The sequence below is a fragment of the Littorina saxatilis genome, linkage group LG14 (assembly GCF_037325665.1).
Source record: "Littorina saxatilis isolate snail1 linkage group LG14, US_GU_Lsax_2.0, whole genome shotgun sequence".
Taxonomy (NCBI): domain Eukaryota; kingdom Metazoa; phylum Mollusca; class Gastropoda; order Littorinimorpha; family Littorinidae; genus Littorina; species Littorina saxatilis.
Window position 1 is genome coordinate 7,268,764 of NC_090258.1, and position 19,559 is coordinate 7,288,322.

Consider the following 19,559-nt stretch of genomic DNA (forward strand, 5'->3'; position numbering starts at 1 on the left):
ACGGGTTTGTGTAGGTTGGAAAGGTTGAATACTCTTGCTTTTAGTGAGTGAAACTTTCTCACGTGACATAATAGGCCAGTCACTAACTAGCGAGGGGTGTGTCTGAAACACGTGGAGAAGCAACACGTGTAGAAAGCTTGCCTCACTAAAAGCAGGAGTATTCACTCTTTCACAACCCATACAAACGCTGATGGGGTCTATGTCGACCAAAAGAGTGGGATTCCCTGTAGGTGGAGTTCCTGTAGGGGGATGTCCTGTAAACAGGGAATCCCACAGGGTCTAGTTCCAGTAGTGTTTCGCTGATATCGCTGAAAGTCACGTGATGCTTAGCGACATCGGTGGAATTTGATGTTTTTCGATCTTTAGTGATAATTCTTAGAAATTCGAGTATGGTTTGCAAGTTTTATTGAAAAACTCTAACCTGTGGGATTCCCTGTATATGTTACAGTAAATTCATCAAACCAGTCAATTTGTAAATTCACTCCGTAAATTTACCAATTTACTGAAAAATTCAGGAAATTTACAAATTTACTGAGTTTGACACCCAGGAAATTTACAAATTTACTGAAAATTTCAGTAAATTTACAAATTTACTGGTTTGATGAATTTACTGTAACATATACAGGGAACCCCTCTACAGGAACTCCACCTACAGGGAATCCCACTCTTTGGGTCGACATAGACCCCATCAGCCATACAAACCCAACAGGATTATTTCCCGAATTCGTCTATCCGTCCTCTCTAATGTCTTGGCAGGTGTGGCCTTGATTCTCACGGGGTTCTTCCTAGCCATCACCGCCATGATCATCCACGAGATATGTCAGAGACAGCAAAGCAATACAGCCAGGTTGGTATCTTATTGTCTCTCAAACGGGGTTGATAGATATGTCAGAGCCAGCAAAGTAATACGGCCAGGTTGGTATCTTATTGTCTCTCAAACGGGGTTGATAGATATGTCAGAGCCAGCAAAGTAATACGGCCAGGTTGGTATCTTATTGTCTCTCAAACGGGGTTGATAGATATGTCAGAGCCAGCAAAGTAATACGGCCAGATTGGTATATTATTGTCTCTCAAACGGGGTTGATAGATATGTCAGAGCCAGCAAAGTTATACGGCCAGATTGGTATCTTATTGTCTCTCAAACGGGGTTGATAGATATGTCAGAGCCAGCAAAGTAATACGGCCAGGTTGGTATCTTATTGTCTCTCAAACGGGGTTGATAGATATGTCAGAGCCAGCAAAGTAATACGGCCAGATTGGTATATTATTGTCTCTCAAACGGGGTTGATAGATATATCAGAGCCAGCAAAGTAATACGGCCAGATTGGTATCTTATTGTCTCTCAAACGGGGTTGGAATACTGGCTGCGTCTGGTTGCTTAAAAACGGTCCTTCGTCGAGCCCGAAGTCGACTTCGCGAAGTCTTTTGACCAAAAACTCAGTGCTAAATCTCCGTGCGGCCAGCTTTGCGAATCATACTTCGCGTGGTCGACTTCGCCCAGTTAAGAACAGGCTTAAGAGTGGAGATTTTGTCCGATCTCTCAGGTCAACTCATGTACAGACCTGCTGGTGCCTTTTATCGTTCTTCGTGTGTACACGCAAGCACAAGACCAAGTACGCACAGAAAAGATCCTGTAGTCCATGCCAGTGTTCGTTGGGTTTAACAAACACGAAGATATCCATGCATTCCCCGAAAACGGAGTATGACTGCCTAAATGGCGGGGAAAACAGTCATACACGTAAACTCCCACTCGTGCAAAACGCGACTCGTGCATGGACTCTGAAGAAGAAGAAGAAGAGTCTCAGTATTATGCTGCCCCTCCACCACCATCACCACCTCAAACAACAACGACGACGACGATGACTGCATGGAATATGTGTGTTCATTCGTTTGCTCTTTTCGTTTTTAAATTCCACCGCTTGTTCGCTCGTATGTTCCTTTCCTGATTCGATCGTGCGGGTGTTAAGTATGTCCGTGATGTACCTTTTTACTTACACATCATATTGCCAACAAACTAAGAACCGACTTCACTATGTTGTAAGTTTTTAAAGTGATGACTTCCACCCTCGCCCCCACCCACAACCCACCCCATACTATTCTATCTCCCGCTGCCACTGTATTATAAAGAACTGCTGCATCTTTCAGAGACTTGTACGAGCGGTTCGGAACCACCAACATCAGACGACTGCAGCGCGCTGTCAACAAAGCACGTGACTTCCGCTCAGGCAAATCACGTGACCCATTCTTCACAAGGTCATTTCGACCTCATGAACGTAAGTGGGTTTTTCTCCCAGACGGAAAGGGTCGTATCATTGTCTTGCATTGTTGTCTTGTATTATTGTCTTGTATTATTGTCTTGTACTATTGTCTTGTATTATTGCCTTGTATTATTGTCTTGTATCCACGCTCCATTTTACGTCAGACGTTCTGTGCCCTCCTTCTCCTCTATCCAAAAACGCCTATTAATAGTGGAGCGGCTAGCTAAGGTTTTGGGACGATTTTAAGGCACCGGTTTTGTATAGTCAATAACTATATATTTTCTGAAAGCTCAATGTCTAAAGATTCCACGGAGACCGATCGTCAGTGCGCCACCTACCAGCAGCTATGCGCAACTTTTGGTCAAAGCAGTCCCGCTCAACACCGAAAACATGCTTCACCGAAACAGTACTTATCCCGAAAACAGTACACTGCAAGTACGAAGATATAGAGACAAACAAATATTTTCCAACCCGTAGCAAGCTAGATGAACACTGTAAAAGAAACACCAGTCGGTATTTCGTAACTACGTCATGCACTTGTGCCTTCAGTTTCTTATTTCTGGTGTTGCGTAACGTCGTTTCGTTGTAGCCTTTATATTGTTTTGTATCAAACAACAAGAAAGGTAGGTTGTTGGAACGTTTGTTATTGACAAAACAATACATTCACAGATATTTCGATCCAACGCGGTCTTTTGAGTGAACAGACAAACAAATATTCACACAAACCTTATCTTGATAGAATTCGCTTTCTGCGTCATTCTCTTTCTACGTCATTCATTTCATCATACAATCATTCATTCGCTCGGCTTCCTGACGAGTGGGCGTAAACTGATTCTATCAAGATAAGTTTTGTGTGAATATTTGTTTGACCGTTGGGTCGAAATATCTGTGAATGTATTGTTTTGTCAATAACAAACGTTCCAACAAGCTACCTTTCTTGTTTTTTTATTCTAAATTTTGGAACGTTGGCATTCTGTTTGTTTATTGATTTTGTAGTTTCACTGAAAGAGTTCTGTAAGGTGCATCTCTCCAAAATGTATACGTAGTGGAGGGTAATTGACCTGGCTTTGAGTTGCTGCAAGCTGTTAACTGTTTTCTCTTCAACAGTACAATTGTCATGCCTTATAAGAGATATACCCCCTAAATCATGAATATCTTTTTTTTGTCAGAAAATTTCGTTTGACAAAGCATAATTACACTAAAATATACTTTCTGCACTTTTTGCGATTTTAACTTTTGTAGAAGGATAGCTTGGTTGTTCCTAGAACCATACATTTGTAATAAAATAACTCACACGAATTATTTTCAAACTGTCAAATACTGAGTAGTACGTTTTGGCAGAGTTTAGGCTATTAGCGTCATAACCTCAGGTTTTGGACCTGTGGTGATTTTCTCCATTTTAGCACATGTAGGCCTATTATATTACTTCGCTACGTGGCTTTATGGTAAATATGTCGTGTTTGGATGAAGCATAGTATGTACCATTTTGTTTGGTCTTTGCTTTACTGATATATTTTTTTGTATCATTTGACAGGTATATCTCGATCAGACTCACTGCCTGTGACGCCTTATTCTACCGCCTGATATGGCCAGGTTCCTCGCTTGGTCAGTCACCGGCAATAGTGACTTCACTCCGTTTCGCATTTATGTTTTTAATTTCTGTAGTCCCCCCCCCCCCCCCCCCCCGTTCGTGTGTACACGCAAGCACAAGACCAAGTGCGCACGGAAATGATCCTGTAATCCATGTAAGAGTTCGGTGGACTACTGAAACACGAAAATACCCAGTATGGCTGCCTGAATAGCGGGGTAAAAACGGTCATACACGTAAAAACCCACTTGTGCAAAAACATGAGTTAACGTGGGAGTTTCAGCCCATGAACGAAGAAGAAGAGCGAGTCTGCACAGAGGTACACGTAGGTTTTAAGTACAAAGCTGTCTTTGCTGAAAGGAAACGGATGCAATCATTGTGTTAACTTGCAATTTTGATCATAGTTGACAGGCAATATACAGGCAATGTACGACACTGATATATTTCGTTTAATTATGAATGATTTATTCCGTTGTTTTGTGTTTTTCCTGTATTTTGAAGTGGAAATCAAAAGTGTCACGAAGGAATTGGTAACAAAGTAATATAAGGCCCAACAAAAATATATGTTGGTTTACGGTTTGTTTGTTTGTTTGCTTAACGCCCAGCCGACCACGAAGGGCCATATCAGGGCGGTGCTGCTTTGACATAACGTGCGCCACACACAAGACATAAGTCGCAGCACAGGCTTCATGTCTCACCCAGTCACATTATTCTGACACCGGACCAACCAGTCCTAGCACTAACCCCATAATGCCAGACGCCAGGCGGAGCAGCCACTAGATTGCCAATTTTAAAGTCTTAGGTAAGACCCGGGCGGGGTTCGAACCCACGACCTCCCGATCACGGGGCGGACGCCTTACCACTAGGCCAACCGTGCCGGTTTGGTTTACAGTAACGTGACCAAAAAAGATAGGGTCGGTAGGTCGGCTTTTTATTTTTAAATTTTGTAAAAATTTAATTCAGTTGATGTTAAAGGAGGTTACTTCCCTTAGTCTCGGTACGGTTCGCAAAATGTGCCAACAGGTTTTTTGTTTGTTTTGAGAAATGAAACAAAAGTTGTAGGGTCGGTCGGGTTAACCTAAACAATTTTTGTTTGTTTGTTGCCTACTAAGTATCAGTGTGGGGACATTCTGTTCAGCAAAACATTTTGTTGCTGGTGTGCCATCCATGTGTTGTTTCTCTGCTCGCTCTGTTTCTGATGTAGATTTTAGTATGTTTTTGTCGGTATGTGTGCGAGTGTGTGTGTGTGTGTGTGTGTGTCTGTGTCTGTGTGTCTGTGTGTGTTGGTGCGTGTGTGTGTGAGTGAGTGTGTGTGTGTGTGTGCGTGCGTGTGTGTGTGTGCGTGCGTGTGTGTGTGTGCGTGCGTGCGTTTGTGTGTATGTGTGTGTGTGTGTGTGATTGTGAAGGTGCATGCTTGACAGTATTTATATATATGCACGTTTAGGTTGCCAATCGATTATGTTCGTCTCTTGCTTATGTTATATTGTGTGCGTGGTTGTAAAACAGGTGATTACTTTTCTCTGTGTATCGCTTGTGTGTTTTTATTTTGTGTACCGTTACATTTTGTGTTTTGGCATTGATTTAATAAATGTTTGTAATAAAGCCATAAATTGATTTCTATGTCAAAATGTGCTTCATATGCAAGCAGATACCGGTTGAAAGAAAAAAATGACTATCCTCTGTCTGTCCCTCTATCTTTCTGTCTGTCTGTTTTTTATGTGTGTGTGAGTGTGTGTGTGTGTGTGTGTGTGTGTGTGTGTGTGTGTGTGTGTGTGTGTGTGTGTGTGTGTGTGTGTGTATGTGTGTGTGTGTCCGCGCGCATTTGACATTGAAATAAATGCAGTAGCTGCACCAGGAAGTCATTCTGTTGGCTATTCAGTCAGGACTTGCAGTAGGTTGGGACTTTGCGCATAGTGGCCGCCATTATTAGTCTCGGCTTTCGCAATTGTGGGAAAGGGGGGGGGGGGGGGGGGTGTTGGTCTTCCGCTTCTTTTAGACAAAAATTCAGAAAAGGGTCGTCGCAGTCGCATCAAATGTATCATTACGTCTTGTTTTTTTAAGACAACGGTACGTAATCACTCCTCGTTTTTTTCCAAGCTGAAAAGGTTTAGGAAATTTGTCGCTGTCTTTGCGGGAAGAATAATCGAAAAGGGTGAAATAATTTTGTTACCCACGCGATTTAGCATACATGTGCGTATGTTATGCGAGGACGTTTGCAAAGTGAGTGGCTGCAGCTGTGTTACGGTGTTACAGGGGCTGTGTGCTGAGAGGTCTTTCGATACAGTCCATGTTGTACTAAAGTTTCCACTTGTTTTATCTACGTGTTTTCTAACCAGAAGTTCTGCCCCCCCCCCCCCCCACACACACACAAACCGTATGGCCTTCACATTGTGTATGTTCATTATGCTGGGTGTGGGGTCACAGGGTCCTGCAAGTCGCGATCACGACTTTCCGATCTTTAGAAGTGAACGTCTGCCCTTTGCGTGTTCGTCACCAAATTAGTAGAAATAGATAGGTAAAAAAAATTCGACAGGGTTATCCCGCACACGAAGAATTTATCACGCATTGCTTAAAAACTCATGAAATATTGTTGAAGTTCATGTGAACCCATTCCCTTCACGCGGCAGCTGCCATCTTGTCTAATGACGTTATTTCAGTATTACGAAAGCGCTCGATTGACGTCATATCAATGCAGACAGACTAAGCAAATTGTAACTCACGAGGATAATGAAACGTGTTCAAACTGTTTCAGAGCAGTACGTTCTTTGTTCTTCATAGTTGTAAGTGTCTGTGATTTCATTTGGGAAAAGAAGGACCATTCTCTATTCGCATCCTGATAAAGAAGGTTTTGCCTTAGCATTCAAATAAATCGCCAGTGACCGAAGACGAAAGAAGACACACTGCGAACTCCATAGAATCATCAGATGCACTGCAGCCTTGCTGACATTTCTCAAGGTAAGTGGGACTATTATTATAGCTGGTGAAGACAAGATACTCTGTTGACACGAGAGTTATTCCACAGCGCAAACACACAGCTGATTCTACGGGGCAAATAGTGTTATATGTCTGTCTGCCTGCCTGTTTGTCTGTCTTTTTGTCTGTCTGTTAATAAATGTGTTTGTTTTGTACATATTTGTATGCACATCTGTATGCATGTGTTCCTGATGATAGTGTGGTTGTATATGTCTGCATCTCTCTCTCTCTCTCTCTCTCTCTCTCTCTCTCTCTCTCTCTCTCTCTCTCTCTCTCTCTCTCTCTCTCTCTCTCTCTCTCTCTCTACTGAGCTTTCTCTCTCTATCTCTCTCACAAACACACCCTCTCTGTGTTTCTCTCTCTCTCTTTCTTTCTCTCTCTCTCTCTCTATCTCTTTTTATCTGTTTCTGTCTCTCTTTCCAGGCTATTTTTCTCTGTCTCTGTGTGTATGTGTCTCTCTGTGTGCCTGTATTTCTCTCTCTCTCTCTCTGTCTGTCTGTCTGTCTCTCTCTCTCTCTCTCTCTCTCTCTCTCTCTCTCTCTCTCTCTCTCTCTCTCTCTCTCTCTCTCTTTCTCTCTCTCTTCTCAGTTAATTTGATATGATTTCTTTTATCCGACTTGTTTCAATTCTCACATTTCTTAAGATGGCTTCCAACGAAACCGCAAAGCCAAATATTGTGCGCTTTGTCTTCGACGTGGGAAAACCGCAGAATTTCTTCACCCTTTACCTGGGAAGCATCACGACAGCGCTCTTTGTCCTCATTTTCATGCTCGCGTTGATCAGAAAACGAAGCTACGTACGTGAGAACCGTTCCCTTGATTTTATGCCAGTGTGTGTATGTTTGTGTGTGTGTGTGTGTGCGTGTGAGTGTGTGCGTGTGTTTGTGTGTGTGTGTGTACCTGCGTGCATGCGCGTGCATATGTGTGTGTGTGTGTGTGTACCTGCGTGCATGCGCGTGCATATATATGTGTGTGTGTGTGGGCAGGCGTTCGTGCGTGTGTTCCTGCTCGCGTGCGTACCAGCCCGCATGAGTGCGTGCGTGCGTGTTTGGTGGGGGTTATTTTTGTGTCTTCTTTGTGCGTGTGAATTTGTGTTTGAAAACGATGTGTATTTTTCCTATCGTTTTTATTCAGTCGATCGTGATTCAGTTGGCCAAGCCTGATACGGATGCGCATGTACACGAATACAGTATCTTGCTGAAAACTTCGTACAAAATAGGTACGTCTGAATATAATTAACGCAATGCCCTGACTAAGTTTGAACCAACACTGCCACACATGAAATGAATATATAGATAACAGAAAAGGACATCAAATATGTCAAGAACAAACGTTGTTAAAGCTTTCCCCGGTTACTGTAATTAATGTATGCAAATCTTTGCAATTATCTTTATTAGAGTGGACACTTGATCTCGAATGTGTCATCAATAGGGCAAAACGAATCACTTGCTACGAATCCTCATGAAGAGCACATTCATACCAGTTATTTTCATTAGCTGCATTATTGTTTTGCCTGGAGACAAATCACGAAATTAATCACATCAAATCTTTGACTGCGGAACAAAACGTAAATATACGAATTCAAGTAACAGAAAGAAAAAAAAACCACATAATTATATGCTATGTCTAGTCTATACGACTGTGGTCTATACATCCATCCAAATTCCGAGTGGTATTAAAGGGGAGGCAATTCAATTCCAGCAAGCCAAAATCCACTTTGCAGCAGTTGTTTCCCTTGTCCACGGTGTGGGTGACGTTCCATGCGTAAAAAACTCTGAGGCGGAAGTGTTCCAGCTCTGATGCGCCACTTATTTTGCAGTCGGCTCAGATCGATCGCAATTGTAGGTGTCTAAGGCAGAGTTCCACTATAATTTTTGGTTTGTAACGTTCACAAATGCATTGGGTATTACCAAATGTAGACAACTAGATGCTACAATAAATATATATCGCAATAATTGATCATTTATGTCAAAAAGTGGAGATTTTTGTGCATTTTCGTGGTTATGCTCGATACAGACTAACACAGACCATCAAAACCCTAATGGGGAGCTGAAGCAATGCAAAAGCAATGTTTTGGTGTAAACAAACAAAATTCAGATTGCTCCTAGATTTCTCTCAAAATTAATTAACTCGTTTAATCGATGTGCCAGCTCTGAGCAATAGCGAAATGGGCGGAGCGTAGGTTGTTCCAGCTCTGACGCGATTCGCAAAACGGACAAAATAAGGCCCGTAAAGATGAAATATGTACTCCTGCTAATAGAATAGCATATATATTTAATACTTCCTATCAGTGGATGCATTTAAAGTGGTGAAATCTGCATGTTATGCGGCAAAACCAAAATGTTCCAGCTCTGAGGTGCTTGATCGGCAAAATGTTCTATCTCTGAGCACATGTTAAAAATGTTCCGGCTCTCAGCATTTTTTTTCGACTGCTCTGTAACTGAGCACTGTGAAAGATGTAAATGCAAAATCAACATAGAACATTTCATATACTTCGTAATGAGATATTCCTTAAACTTTTAATGTACTACGTTGCTGTTTTAAAGCAATTTCCAATTATTCTTTACAGTATGTTGCATCCTCTCAATTTGAAATATTCCGTTCAATACCAAATGTAAACATCTGCATGCAAAATGCATCCATACGCAAAAGCCTGTTTAAGGTGGAGATAGATTAAGCAGTTAGGTACCACAGTCACAGTTATTGCTTCGCGTGTGTTTGTTTCTTGACCAGTACTCTTGATTTTGGACCGTTGTGTTCCTAAGACTCTGCACTTTCCTTTAAAATGAAGCTCACTGTAATTAGATAGACCAAACACGTGACATTCGCTTATAAATGAAGTGATTAGCTTTTCCCGATTAAGGTACATACAGTGTTGCTAAATCTAACCTGGCAGTGAGGAGGGTATCGCCGCAACAGTTTGTTTACATCATATCCAGCCGTGAACCAGAGACTGTAGAGTATACTCTATAGTCTCTGCGTGAACGTATGTGTGGTTTTGATTTTCTGCTAGAGGAAGTAGATATTAGCAAAATATCAATTATGGCCGCCTGTTGCATTTTATATTTTCAAATTATCTACTTCCTCCAGCAGATAATCAAAACCAAACATACGTACACGGGTGCATAATGATGTAGATCAACTGTTGCAGTGATATTTTCCTTACTGCCAAGTTCCACATGCCTCAATCGGAAAAGCTAATTACTACATTTATGAGCGAATGTCACGTGTTTGATATATACAGTGAGCATGATATCAAATGAAAGTGCAGGGTCTTAAGAACGCAATGGGTACCATTCTACAAACATCAAGACTGAGCATGACCGACAATAAGGTCAACCTCCCCACACTTCCAACCGAATCCCTGCACCGTCTATGTACCATCTGCACACAGTTTGTACGATTTGTCAGTGTGTTGTGCTCTGAAATTGTCAACATTCAACAACATTAGACCCGGTTTTTGGCACTCAGCTTTTTCAGTCTGTAAAAACTTTGCAACATCTGAACGTCAGTGCATGCACAATTGATGACGTCACCACATGTCATCGCAGCTTCACAGACATCTGTATTATTCTGGTTAGTGTGTTTGTATCCACCCATGACATACAGAAACATCTCACGGAAGAGTTTATAACCAGCGGTCTAAACATTTCATCACATCAGATGTGTACCTCATGGTTGATTTGAACTCCAGATTATACCAGCGTACAGTATCAAGGAAGAGTTTGTACAAAAGGATGTCAAGTGCAAATGAATCGCAGTAGACATTTCTCAAAAACTTGACACACGCATCAGCATCACCTTTTTGATTTAATACCGAATGTACCTTTTGTAGGCTACTAACCAACTCGTCAATCAAATCATTTTGTTCTGTATGTAGAGAAGATGGTTGTGGACCAGTTTCAGTTGTAGATTTCCTGTTCCTGGTTATGCAACCCTCAGCATCAAAATCAACATTTTCTACCCTTTTGTCTGGTTTGACTTGATATTGACAATTACGAAGGTGGTACCTCTTTTTGCCTTCATTTTGACAGAGAAAAGGTTTGTACACTTTAAAAGTTTCTTCTGTGTGTTCTTTTTGACAATGTAAGGACGCATTAATGATGCTGTCTTCTCGTTTCTAGCAGTTTTCACATCTCACATATTCCCCATATTCCTTTTTGTGTGTGCATTTAGCTGAAAAAAGAAATCATATTACTTAAACAGTATATGGGTGAAACAACATAATTATCATCAAAAAGGTAATGGGGAAAAAACTAAATTTTAAAATAAATTGGGTCCCAAATGTTTACTGACTTAGAGGCGCCAACAAACCTGTCAGCAACTGTTTTGAACTCGCTATTTCTTTATTACTTTCTTTATTTATTTTGTTGTTTTTAAAAATGTATTTCCAATGCAGTATGAGATAGGCCTACACCTGGTAATATTTGCTCAGAGCTGGAACATTTTCAACATATGCTCAGAGCTAGAACATTTTGCCGATCAAACACCTCAGAGCTGGGACATTTCGTTTTTGCCGCATAACATGCACATTTCACCACTTTGATGATATCCACTTATAGGAAATGTTAAATATGCTATTCTATCAGCACGAGTACATATTTCATCTATACGGGCCTTATTTTGTCCGTTTTGCGAATCGCGTCAGAGCTGGAACAAACCTAAGCTCCGCCCATTTCGCTATTGCTCAGAGCTGGCACATCGATTAAACGAGTTAATTAATTTTGAGAAAAATCTAGGAACAATCTGAATTTTTTTGACGCCAAAACATTGCTTTTGCATTGCTTCAGCTCTCCATTAGGGTTTTGATGGTCTGTATCGAGCATAACCACGAAAATGCACAAAAATCTCCACTTTTTGACATAAATGATTAATTATTGCGATATCTAGTCATCGTAGCATCAAGTTGCCTACATTTGGTAATACCCAATGCATTTGTGAACGTTACAAACCAAAAATTAGAGTGGAACTCTGCCTTAGACGCCTACATTTGTGATCGATCTAAGCCGCCGACTGCGAAAAAGTGGCGCATCAGAGCTGGAACACTTCCGCCTCAGAGCTTTTTACGCATGGCGGAACGTCTCCCACACCGTGTTGTCGGAGAACTAGGTGAGTCTTAGTATTCCGTCCGGCCGTGGACCAAAACAATTAACGTTGAGGTTATCTCGGAAGTTTTTCAAGCTAGACCCTTAAAACTGTGCACACTTTTAGGGTTTGATGATCTCACGAAGTAAACCCAGTTTGATTTTTGACTCACATGCGAAGCAAAAGTGAGTCTATGTACTCACCCGAGTCGTCCGTCCGTCCGTCCCCCCCGTCCGGACGTCCGTCCGTCCGGCCGTCCGGAAAACTTTAACGTTGGATATTTCTTGGACACTATTCAGTCTATCAGTACCAAATTTGGCAAGATGGTGTATGATGACAAGGCCCCAAAAAACATACATAGCATCTTGACCTTGCTTCAAGGTCAAGGTCGCAGGGGCCATAAATGTTGTCTAAAAAACAGCTATTTTTCACATTTTTCCCATTTTCTCTGAAGTTTTTGAGATTCAATACCTCACCTATATATGATATATAGGGCAAAGTAAGCCCTATCTTTTGATACCAGTTTGGTTTACCTTGCTTCAAGGTCAAGGTCACAGGAGCTCTTCAAAGTTGGATTGTATACATATTTTGAAGTGACCTTGACCCTGAACTATGGAAGATAACTGTTTCAAACTTAAAAATTATGTGGGGCACATGTTATGCTTTCATCATGAGACACATTTAGTCACATATGATCAAGGTCAAGGTCACTTTGACCCTTATGAAATGTGACCAAAATAAGGTAGTGAACCACTAAAAGTGACCATATCTCATGGTAGAAAGAGCCAATAAGCACCATTGTACTTCCTATGTATTGAAATAACAGCTTTGTGTTGCATGACCTTGGGTGACCTTGACCTTGGGTCAAGGTCACATGTATTTTGGTAGGAAAAGTGTGTAAAGCAGTTCTTAGTGTATGATGTCATTGCTAGGTTTAGTTATTTGACCTTGACCCTGAAGGTCAAGGTCATGTAAAGGTCAAGGTCAAGCATGTGAGTCGTATGGGCTTTTCCCTTCTTGTTTATTTTTTGTTTGCAGGAGCAGGTTTGACAGACGGGGCCCGCGTCGCTGTTCAACTGATTGGGACGTACTGCGACAGCAAGCGCTTCACCCTCACTCAGAAATTCATGAGACAGAAGATCTTGCATCGCGCTCATGTCGATATTTTTATCCTGTACACTCCAAGTAAGTGTTTTGAATGAATATGACAATACTAAGGTGTGTGTGTGTGTGTGTGTGTGTGTGTGTGTGTGTGTGTGTGTGTGTCTGTCTGTCTGTCTGTCTGTGTGTGTGTGTGTGTGTGTCTGTGTGTGTGTGTGTGTTTTGAGAGGTGGAAGGGTGAGGGGGGGGAGGGGTCGGGAATGGGTAGGGAAGGGTGTTTGATTGGATTTGGGGTGGGTGGTGGGGGTGATGGTAGAAGGGGGGGGGGCGCCAGATGCGCGAGTTAGTGAGTAAATAAATGAAGAGTAAAAGACTGATTGATTCATCAAGGAATAATTGAACTAATGCACAAATATATTGGTGGGAGGTTGGATAAATGGATGTACAGACGGGACTTGTTCGTTAATTCATGGATAGACACTTTGATTGAAGACAAAGAAAGAAGAGTTGAGTGTTATGTTAACCAACACTTTTTGAGTCACTTGAGAAAAAGTGACTCTATGTAATCGGTCAGTGTTAGTCTGTCCGGCCGGCCGTCCGTAGACACCACCTTAACGTTGGACTTTTCTCGGAAACTATCAAAGCGATCGGGCTCATATTTTGTTTGGTCGTGACCTCCAATGACCTCTACACTTTAACGATGGTTTCGTTGACCTTTGACCTTTTTCAAGGTCACAGGTCAGCGTCAAAGGAAAAATTAGACATTTTATATCTTTGACAAAGTTCATCGGATGTGATTGAAACTTTGTAGGATTATTCTTTACATCAAAGTATTTACATCTGTAGCCTTTTACGAACGTTATCAGAAAAACAAGGGAGATAACTAGCCTTTTCTGTTCGGCAACACACAACTTAACGTTGGGTTTTCTCGGAAACTATAAAAGTGACCGGGCTCAAATTTTATGTGAACGTGACTCATTGTGTTGTGAATAGCAATTTCTTCCTGTCCATCTGATGCCTCATATAATATTCAGAACTGCGAAAGTGACTCGATCGAGCGTTTGCTCTTCTTGTTTTCAGTGGACATCGGTGAAGTTAGACAAATCCGCTTTACACTTTTCAACTACAGCGACCGAGAGATAGCAAACTGGTAAGAATCGTTGTCGTGACTGAACTGTCCCCTGTGTCGTTTCTTGTTTATTTCTTTCAGTAGAATTTTACGAATACAAGGATCCAGGAACACAATCACCGTTACTTTGATGATATAATGTTATTACTTGTTAACATGTTCCTTACTGGTTTTTTTTAATCTCCGCACTTTCTATCTTTCTTTCTGTCTTGAGATTGACATCTGTTTTATGTTCTATTTACATTTGTTAAAATTACCCAGTTTAACACATTTGTGACCCTCCACCACAGAATGAGTCGGATGTCACCTCGCAGGGTTCTGCGCTAGGCCTAATATACATGCGGGGGGTGTAAGATATCAGTGTGAGGATCACCTTAGTCACAGGCTTATAACTCAAAAAGTTTTTGCTCTTTTCTAAAACGGTTTTCACCACTGGATAGAGCTTCAAAATCTCTTTAAGAAAATGTAAAAATATAAAAATCATGAAAAGGTGAGATGCTACTCATTCCGTGGTGGAGGGTCACATTTTCTTATCACTGGTCACAATCTCTTTCGACAACTGCTGTTGTTAAAATTACCCAGTTTAACACATTTGTGACCCTCCACCACAGAATGAGTCGGATGTCACCTCGCAGGGTTCTGCGCTAGGCCTAATATACGTTCGGGGGGGTGTAAGGTATCAGTGTGAGAATCACCTTAGTCACAGGCCTATAACTCAAAAAGTGTTTGCTCTTTTCTAAAACGGTTTTCACCACTGGATAGAGCTTCAAAATCTCGTTTAGAAAATGTAAAAATATAAAAATCATGAAAAGGTGAGATGCAACTCATTCCGTGGTGGAGGGTCACATTTTCCTATCACTGGTCACAATCTCTTTCGACAACTGCTGCCCCCCCCCCCCCCCACACACACACACACCCCCCCCCCCCCCCCCCCTCTGTATTGTAGGTATTTCTGTTCGGATTTGAAAGATTCTCACGTTTCACTCCTGTAACTGATCAACGTTTCGCTATTTCTTTCAGATGGTCTGCTTCTAAGTACAATATAATCGTTTCTCCTTTTCTCCTGCGTATGTGTGCAGGCGACCTTGTTTCGTGGAAGTTATGAAGTCGACTTCCCGCGAACGCTGGGCCATCACGGTGGAGCAAGGGTTGGAAGCCGAAGAGACGACAACACAAACCTACTACCTGCTTAAAGGAGCCAGGTAGAGTGCTAAATGGAACGCAGACAAGATAAACATAATATAGGCTGACAGATTTATGAACACAGAAAGAGAGAGAGAGAGAGAGAGAGAGAGAGAGAGAGAGAGAGAGAGAGAGAGAGAGAGAGAGAGAGAGAGAGAGACACACACACACACACACACACAAACACACACACACACACACACACACACACACACACACACACACACACACACACACACACACACACAGAAACCGAGACTGAGAGACAGTGCTTTATTATTTGAAGGGAACCAACATGTTCTTTGTCAAGGTGTACGTGTAGCAGATCACATTTTGACAAAAACAAGTACTTCTAAAAGCGGCCAGCATCCCTCTGCTTTTGCAATGTCACATGTCGTTTAGTATTCCCACACTAATCGATCCAAAGGAACACAAACAAGATTGGGTAGGATTTCAAAAGGCAATTGTACTGCATACACATAGCATAACCATGTTAGTTTAGATAAGTTCAAGTATGAAACATGAAAGTAGACACATTCTAAAGTGTAAATCTGTGAAAATCAAAAAATAGGCAAAATGACCCATTTTAGCCAAATTCACTGCCGCACATTGCCTTAACCCAACGGAATGGAAGGATACATAGTCAAATGATGTTCACATTGCAGGGAAGAAGTGTCGATATTCAAGCTGTTTGTTCGGCATCACCAGTTGACAGCGCCCTTCTTTCATCCGGCGAGAGTTGGTGTCTTTACCACTTTCACCAACATCATCTTCGTCTTCTTTTCTCAGGTACTCAACTTCTTCTTCCCCTTCTTCTTCTTCTTCTTCTTCTTCTTCTTCTTCGTTCATGGGCTGAAACTCCAACGTTCACTCATGGTTTTGCACGTGTCAATTGTTACGTGTATGACCGTTTTTACCCCGCCTTTCAGGCAGCCAAACGTCGTTTTCGGGGGAAGCATGCTGGGTATTTTCGTGTTTCTATAACCCACCGAACTCTGACATGGATTTCAGGATCTTTTACGTGCGCACTTGGTCTTGTGCTTGCGTGTACACACGAAGGGGATAAGGCACTAGCAGGTCAGCACATAAGCTGACCTGGGAGATCGAAAAAATCTTATACGTTATTTGTGACCCTCCACGACGGTATGAGTCGCATGTCACCTTTGCATGATTTTCATATTTTTACATTTTCCTAAAGAGTTTTTTATGCTCTATCCAGTGGTGAAAACCGTTTTAGAAAAGAGCGAAAACTGTTTGCGTTATAAGCCTGTGACTAAGGTGACCCTCACACTGTTACCAGACACTCCCCGGGCTTATATTAAGCCCAGCGCAGAACCGCGCGAGGTGACATGCGACTCATTTTGTGGTGGAGGGTCACATTTGTATTTTTGACCAGAATATGACATTTTACACAGATCAAGACAGTGTTCCTCCGAGACCGCGTTATTAACTGTGTGATTGTTGCACGTCAGACGATATAAGCTAGTTCCCTCCCCCTTATGTCCGTGTGGCAAGAATCAGACAGCAGAGCACATCCTGCAGGCGTATCCAGACCACAGTGCTCTGAGGGACACCACCTGGCCAGAGGAGACAGCGCTACAAAAGAAGCTATACGGCCCCAGAGAGGACTTGGAGAGGACAGCACGTTTCGCCCTGCAGTCCGGACTGACGATCTAACAGCGAACGACAAGAAAAGAAGAAGACGATATATTGTTATCAACGGTGTCATTGTTGGACGTTTCAGACGATATATTGTTATCAACGGTGTTATTTTTTGACGTTTCAGACCACCCTGTTGATGTCCACCATGTCTGTCTTCGTGATGGCAAACACGTTCCTGGGCAAGCTGATAGCCGATGAGGACTTTTTGAAACAGTTCTTTGCGAACTTCTTCCCCTTCACTCAGCTGACGGCGGCCGTTGTGGCGGCTATTCTTCAGGTGAGCCATCCCCTGGGCCGAGGGGAACGAAACAAAACTGGGTGCCATGCGCCAACCAACTGGGTGGGAACACAGGAGCTTGTATCAAATCGCCGGTCGATCATTATTTACAGTCCACTACTACGACATACTACTAGTACTATAATAGTACTAGTAGTATGTCGTAGTAGTGGACTGTAAATAATGATCGACCGGCGATTTGATACAAGCTCCTGTGGGTGGGAACCAGCTGTGGGATCTTATTGGTTGAAATCACAACATATTTCAATGCCAGTCAATCCGAAACCCGCTGCAGCGTACCCTCCAGTTTCACGTCGCGCATCTCAGCCCTTCAACCTGAAACAGTTTCCAACCAAACACAAAAATAAATTCCAACTCATAAATGAGTGTCAGGCTTTTCTTACTTGCATTTCGCTCTTCAACCATAATCCATAGTGCCAAGCGGCAGCAGTCAGGGCAGGGTGGGAGTGGGAGAGGGGGGGGGGGGCAGTGAGACCTATCAGGGAATGTATTAACAATTCTACCGACACATCAGCCTTTGGCTATGTGATGGCATTGAGGGCTAGACCCAGCCACATTGCTCGGACTAGCTTTGAAGGGTGCATTTTTTTCTCTCGTTGATGCGATTATTTTCGCCGTCACAGATCTGCTCATGTTTTACTACAGCATCCTTTAACCTGCACACACTATCAACACAATATAAACAGCCAGGCTGCTTACTGTGCTTAACTCATTGTCTCCCCGGTACGGATATATCCGTACCCTCTCATATGGCTCTATCTGACCTGGTACGGATCCGATATATCCGTACACACAGTCACTTCAGTCGCTTCCTGTAACGTCGATATTACGCCTGCATTCCATTCTGTTGATTCACAGTTGTTACACAGTTACTACAATTCTGAGTGACCTGCTGCAACACAGCTGGTCTCGGCAAAAAAAAAACCAAGTCGCGTAAGGCGAAAATACAACATTTAGTCAAGTAGCTGTCGAACTCACAGAATGAAACGGAACGCAATGCAATTTTTCAGCAAGACCGTATACTTGTAGCATCGTCAGTCCACCGCTCATGGCGAAGGCAGTGAAATTGACAAGAAGAGCGGTTTAGTAGTTGCGCTAAGAAGGTTAGCACGCTTTTCTGTACCTCTCTTCGTTTTAACTTCCTGAGCGTATTTTTAATCCAAACATATCATATCTATATGTTTTTGGAATCAGAAACCAACAAGGAATAAGATGAAAGTGTTTTTAAATTGATTTCGACAATTTAATCCCAGCGAAGCTGGAGGTATCCTGTGAACGCTATACTGTAATCGACTTGAGAAATGTGCATACCGAATAATACATGATAAAGAAGGATTCTTTGTGCCCGGCTACGTGCTACAGGTGGAGATGGAAGTTCACCAAAAATTGGGACCATACTAACAAAAATACGGTGGGTGCAATAGTCGCCCCCATTTTTTCAGCAAACGCCACCCAAGGCCGTTTTGGACGGGTAGAAATTCCGTAGTTTCCAAGTCTATGGATAAAGCTCGCGTAAGAAGAATACGTCACGGTCGAAAGTCTTTGACGTCAATTAATGCATCATGACGTCATGCCTCCCTGACGTCTTTCTCTCTCGCGCAGTGTGTGTGTTTGTGTTCATTTTGTGCACATGTGTTAGTGTTACTGTTTGTGTGTGTGTGTTTGTGTGTGTGTGTGTGTGTGTATGTGTGTGCGCACGCGTGCATGAGTCTGTACTCGTATATGTGTGTGGTGTGTGTGTGTGTGTATTTGTGTGTGTGTGTGTGTGTGTGTGTGCGCACGCGTGCATGAGTCTGTACTCGTGTGTGTGTAAATGTGAGTTTTTTGTGAGAGTGAGTGAGTGCGTGTTAGTGAGTGTGTGTGACTTGGGGGGGGGGGGGTGTGTGTGTGTGTGTGTGTGTGTGTGTGTGTGTGTGTGTGTGTGTTTGAGAGAGAGAGAGAGAGAGTGTGTGTGTGTTAATGTGTGTGTGCATGAGTTTGTGTGTATGTTTGTGTGTGTATGAGTGTGTATATGTGTTTGTTTGTAAAGGTGTGTGTGTCCGACTGTCTATGTGCGTATTTGTCTGTGCGTATGTACAGTGTGTGTGTGTGTGTGTGTGTGTGTGTGTCTGTTTGTATAAGAGAAAAAGAGAGAGAGAAAGAGAGAGAGAGAGTGGGTGGGTGGGTGTATGTGCGTGTGCGTAAGTGTATGTGTGTTTGTTTGTAAAGGTGTTTATGTCCGTCTGTCTATATGTGCGTATGGGGGTGTGTATGAAGTGTGTGTGAGAGAGTGAGTGAGTGCGTG

General features: G+C 42.5%; 2 protein-coding genes across 3 annotated transcripts in view; both read left to right on the plus strand.

Annotated features, from left to right (window-relative positions):
• The window catches only part of LOC138947022 (multiple epidermal growth factor-like domains protein 6), a 93,053-nt gene extending 87,593 nt beyond the window's left edge, over nt 1–5,460 (plus strand). For both annotated transcript variants that reach the window (XM_070318454.1, XM_070318455.1), the window contains 3 exons: nt 757–847; nt 2,146–2,273; nt 3,793–5,460. In XM_070318454.1, coding sequence (XP_070174555.1) covers nt 757–847; nt 2,146–2,273; nt 3,793–3,842 — 269 coding nt within the window. In that variant the 3' untranslated portion in view covers nt 3,843–5,460. The remainder of the gene's footprint in view (nt 1–756; nt 848–2,145; nt 2,274–3,792) is intronic.
• Nucleotides 5,461–6,555: 1,095 nt separating this feature from the next.
• LOC138946818 (uncharacterized) overlaps nt 6,556–19,559 on the plus strand; it is a 59,963-nt gene continuing 46,959 nt past the window's right edge. Inside the window, exons 1-8 of the mRNA XM_070318220.1 lie at nt 6,556–6,801; nt 7,463–7,615; nt 7,953–8,037; nt 12,942–13,088; nt 14,085–14,154; nt 15,213–15,335; nt 15,981–16,104; nt 17,102–17,254. Of these exons, the coding sequence (XP_070174321.1) occupies nt 7,463–7,615; nt 7,953–8,037; nt 12,942–13,088; nt 14,085–14,154; nt 15,213–15,335; nt 15,981–16,104; nt 17,102–17,254 (855 nt within the window). The 5' untranslated portion in view covers nt 6,556–6,801. The remainder of the gene's footprint in view (nt 6,802–7,462; nt 7,616–7,952; nt 8,038–12,941; nt 13,089–14,084; nt 14,155–15,212; nt 15,336–15,980; nt 16,105–17,101; nt 17,255–19,559) is intronic.